Below are 5,126 nucleotides of genomic sequence, written 5' to 3' on the forward strand. Positions count from 1 at the left end.
TGGTTTGCTTGAACGCTTACACTGTTCTCATCAGAACCCGCGTTCAGTTCTTCCGCAGAACTGAACGGGTTCTGATGAGAACAGTGTAAGCGTTCAAGCAAACCACTTCTGAAGATGCAAGCCACTCGTGCTTGCGAAACGTCAGGCAGAAATTCTACCGAACGACGGTCTAAAAACCCATTAGTTTCAGCATAAATAGAGTTTTTCAATTCATTTGGATGATTACTAAAGGCCATTAAGTCTGGTCGTTTTAAGTGAATCCGCAAAGTGTGGCCCTCTCACTGCCAAAGTGCTCTTTTTAATACCTAAAACTAATCTAGTCGTTCCGCTTGGCCGCCCCAATTATCTTCAGACACTTAATGAAGCAAAAAGTCGACTCGACAATGCCTGTGGATTTATCATCGGTTTCTACGCGGCATCAAATTTAATCAGCCGAAAATTTTCCCCTTATTGGCGACTGACTGAGAGGGTGGCTCTGGATTTTTCCCTCCTCAACATTTCACGAGTGCTTCGCTTGCTTGCTAAAGCCATCGGATAATCGAACCTGAAGCTGCAGTCGCACAGGTTTTCAATTAAAATATCCAAACAATCACAATTTCTCACTGGCTCTTTTCGATTGATCTCTTCCCTATCCTGGTTTTTGCTTCACTGTTAGACACATTTTTTCAGAAAAAAACCCGGAAGTTTTAGCGGCGAGAGTATCAAGTTCGAACGTAGCATCGCACATGGCTTGGCCATGTCGCATACAGTCCCATGGGTGCGAGTGAGACAATCGCTGCCAGCTACGTACCGGAATGACAGGTTTGATAAATATCGAGTTATGAAATGGTCAAAGATTTAGGCCTGGCGTTTCGCTAGCACGCCTGACGAACCGTGAAGGTGCTGGCCATGCGTGCTAGCGAAACGTCAGGACCAAATTCCAGCAACGAGGGTCCAAAACAGCGAACAATCATCAATTCTGAGTTCCATCTTTATGGTGCGATTCCCCAGGAAAAAACGCGATAAGATAAGCATTGCAAAGCCAAAAGCGTCATCCAGCAGACCGTAAATTTCCCATTTTATTTAGTTGCACGATTTCATCCAGCAAACGACAGATATTCCCGGGTAATAGGCAAATTTCGTTTTGGGCTCCCGGATCGTTCTTTATGGAAAATAGGCCATATCATATTTCTCGGGGAGCGAAAGACACAGAGGGAGCAAAAGTGAAGGGGGTTCCACCTCAAGTGCTCTGCCCGTGGAACATTAAAAAGTCCACAAAAGTAGTTGAATTAAAAAATGTTGGTCTAGTCGGGGTGATTTTCCGACTGTTTTCGCCAATGGGGCATCATCTGTTAAAGCTGCCACCTTGATCGATCCGAGCCGAAGAAGCCGAAAGTTTCATCATTAAACACGGGCGACGTCGATCCGAACCGAACCACCATTTATAAAGTTTCGCGCTGTTAAAAGATGGCTGATAGTGAACTCGTTGCCGAACAGCCACCCGCCCATATTTCCAACTTTATCTGAGCGGAACAGAAAAGCATGTCAACAGAGAAAAATAAAATGCTTCCTTAATGGACATGGGCGGCCAGTTCGCAGTTCTCATCTTTGGTCGTTTTATCACGTGCATGGTATTAGAGTTTAGCATCCCTTTGCGACAATGTCTCTCCCATATTCCGTCCACTTTGGACAACGTTTCGTTTGCCACATACAAACCGGCATTGTCAAACTGTCGATTCCGATGTTGCCCGATTGTTCAACAATTCCTTTGTTCCAGGCGAGTATCCGGCGGCCATGCAACACGGCGGTCAACTGCGCCTCCAGTATCCGTTCGCTGTGATTTTCATCAGCCTCTGTATGACGATGGGCGCTCCATGAGACCAGTTTTCCAGTGAATTTTCCCTTGTACATACAAATGAGTGAGTGAGTGTAAGTGAACGCGACGTCCAACCACATCGAAAGCGGTTATACAGGGTGTCTCACCGGGCACCGCCTTGATCTATACGCTGTCAACCATAATGAGGAGACTTTTTGGAAATTCCCGGAAACACCCTGTATGTTCCTCCACTCTCCTTCCAGAGGTCGAATTATGTACAGGGGGGTTTGTTTGCTTTTCAGAATTTCTTCTAATTATAGTCGGCAATTTGGGAATCCAAGCAGTTCGACTTGTATATCGAACAGCGCCCCACAATTGGTTGTTTAAAATTGTTTCGGTGTTGCCTGATGTGGCGCACAATCCAACAAATGCAACATTGCCATTATGGGTGCGCAGTTTGATGTGCAAGGACAGCAAGCGAAGGCAATACTAATGTTAAAAAAGGACGGAGGCCGTTCCAGTTGTAGAGGATATTCCATGTTTGTGAATTTTATTGTACTATATATTATATGGATTGTTTTCTCGGACACAGTTTTAACTACAAGACGTACCAACTGTTTCGGTTGGTGGTTTGAACCTTGACTATTGTACATAATAAATGAGGTTTTTTTGGTTAGCAGCTCGTTTTATTTGGCGTTGACTGGACCGACAGATTGGTCCGGATGGAGCATTCGAGCGCCGCATAATGGAAAGAAAGAGCAATTTTTGCGGCGACAACGTCGCGATCCGCTTCCCCCCGTTCGTTCCCATCCATTTGTCCTCACATTTTTCACGGATTTAAAACGTCCCAGGAATGAATTGCGACATTATGTAAACTTTTTCATAATCTGCTTAGTACGTTCCTGCGACGACCGTTTTATTCGGGGAGATTCATTTTTTATTCTCGTGCTCTGTATCAAATGGCGCAATTTTTTGCCACGTTTACTCGCGTGAAATTGCCAACTTGTCTCAGGAATATTGAATTGAAAACACTTCATTTTTGGAAGTTTGACGTTGGGAATCCACCCAGTTCCACATAAAATATCGCGAGTTAATTTTGGGAATGAAACTTGAAGTTGCGCTATTAAAGGCATTCTATATCTATATCTATATCTACTGGTTTCGATTGCCCCAATTCGGACATTCTTATTTTGAACCTTCGGTCGGTAAATCCTGCTCAGATCGTGCGTATAACCGGCGATTTAGCGCTTATAGGCCTGGCAGTTTCAGCACAAGTGCATTACGCTGTCAAAGAAAGGGCCTACTATACTAGCAACAACGTCTACGTGTGCACTCCCGGGGAATTTGTGAATTGCCGATAGTCTAAAATACAGATTTTAGGCAATTGGCAATACACAAATGAGCCCGGGTGGTCACCTAGATGCATGAAAATCAGGCCCTTAAAAGCCCGAAAACTCACCCGTTAAAGCAAGGGCAGCAGTTTCCAGTAACCCGAAGCGCTTGGAAAGGTGAGTTTTTGGAAAATTGCTTCTAGTGGGTTGAACTGCAAGCGATGGAACGTTGCATGGTGCCTTGATTGCCCGAAAATACTTGTTCTGCGAGCCAAAAGACCAGCAGGAAAACTTCAGTTTTAAGCGACTCCTAAGATTTGGAGTTAAACAATCTGATCAAGTGCGAATGGTGATTGCAGGGCGCGTTCTTGAAACACTCTAATTCATCTTGTTTAGGGCCAGAACGGAACGACAGCCGTTCGGGGTCGTAAAACCAGAGTGGGCAATATGGGGAAGATGAAACCGCTAAATGGAATAACGCCAAATTGAATTTTTTAATAAAAGTCGAACCAGCCACGGACGGCATGCGGGGAACTGACAAGCTCGCGTCGTAAAACCGCAAAATTACGACTGAGAAACCGTAAGCTCAACACTAACACCTACATAAAACAGCAGCCGAAAAACACCAATCATTAAGCCTTCAAAGCGGAGCTGAACACAACTTTTGCCGGGGAATATTCCCGATTTCGATCATGATTATTCCCGATGGGACAGCGTTTGCTCAAGATTGCGGCTCGATCAGGCCMCTTCACATTCAAGCCGCAAGAGCCACAACAAATAAAGCGCAATATTGTGTTGGAATGGCTCGCGGCCATAAACAACCCACGTTTGCTAATGATAACGAAGAAAACACGCTCAGGAATTAATTTGAGGCAATAAAGGCCTCAAACATGGAGTTAAGATTGGCATCGTACACGCACGTTGAATGTTCGCGATTAAATGCCGATAAAAGTTGGTTGGGCGGTCGGGATTCAACACATCAATGTGTTCTAATCATGTCATTAGGCGCAAAATACAGAAACTGTGTCAGCTGGTTTTAATGGGTTATTCTTTAGCTATCAAACTCAAAACAGCTGAAAATCGCTTCGCTTCCTTCCAAGCCCCATTTGCGCCAGCAAAAGAGCTAATTGATAAATCAAGGAAATTCATTCGATGTCTGAAAGTGGGCGCACTTTCCGCCCGCCCCGCTGTTGATTAGATCGCGATTGGGGCGAAATTCGCCCCTAATTGTAATTAGGGGCGCATTTTTCCTTTATCCAGTGGAATGTAATAATATTAAAACTTTCCGGGGGTTATTTGCAACTTGGCCCGTTGCGGGATGCGATCCGATGGAAAGAAGCCCTGATTAACATCGAAGCCACGCAAATTGCATCCGAAAGAGGCCAGCGAAACCGTCCAAAGTAGGTTGGAACAGTTTTTTTGGACGCGCTGTTTATCGAATAAACCGTATCATGCCGAAACGGAATTCTCAATAAAAACATGACATACGCAGCCCTCGCTGTTCAACTGTTTCCCGGTTTTCACCTCGCTAAACAAAAGCCCATCAATTTGGTTGTGTTTCCGACAGTCTTTTGTATCCGGGCGGCGTTCATTTTTTTGCTTTCGCTCTCTTTGAACTCTCGACACTTTTTATGTGCGGGAGTTGAGGGTTCCGATATGGCTCGGCTGGATGAGAATGAAGAATTCCTGCTGCCCTGATTAGTGGCTGACAAAAAGTCACATAAATCTGGATAAATCATTATCGCTTCCAGGCGCTGGGGGGGATTTGGATAAACACCTGCCGCGAATAGCAAACGAGCCTGGCCGGGAAATGTGGCGGAAAAGTCGAATGGAAAACACCAAAATATTTTACCTGAACACGTTAAAATTTACGAGCCTCGGCGCAGAACAAAGCCACAAGCATTTTTTGAGAAAACTGCCAACAATTCCCCATCCATGGTTCATTTTCTAAAAAAGTAGTTTATTTCTCTCTAGAATGATGAACAAATGAGCGTTCTTGC

The 5,126-nt window shown here is 44.7% G+C and overlaps 1 protein-coding gene across 6 annotated transcripts in view; it reads left to right on the top strand.

Moving 5' to 3' along the window:
* The window catches only part of LOC109536971 (SPEG neighbor protein), a 52,817-nt gene extending 50,346 nt beyond the window's left edge, over positions 1-2,471 (top strand). For 5 of the 6 annotated variants that reach the window (XM_019903466.2, XM_019903470.2, XM_019903467.2 and 2 more), the window contains exon 7: positions 1,757-2,471. In XM_019903466.2, the coding sequence (XP_019759025.2) occupies positions 1,757-1,857 (101 nt within the window). In that variant the 3' untranslated portion in view covers positions 1,858-2,471. The remainder of the gene's footprint in view (positions 1-1,756) is intronic. The other variant, XR_007280494.1, reaches the window with a different exon arrangement.
* Positions 2,472-5,126: the final 2,655 nt, after the last annotated feature.

This window comes from Dendroctonus ponderosae, unplaced genomic scaffold (genome assembly GCF_020466585.1).
Source record: "Dendroctonus ponderosae isolate FM_Combo_2020 unplaced genomic scaffold, Dpon_F_20191213v2 Dpon_F_20191213_10, whole genome shotgun sequence".
Lineage (NCBI taxonomy): Eukaryota > Metazoa > Arthropoda > Insecta > Coleoptera > Curculionidae > Dendroctonus > Dendroctonus ponderosae.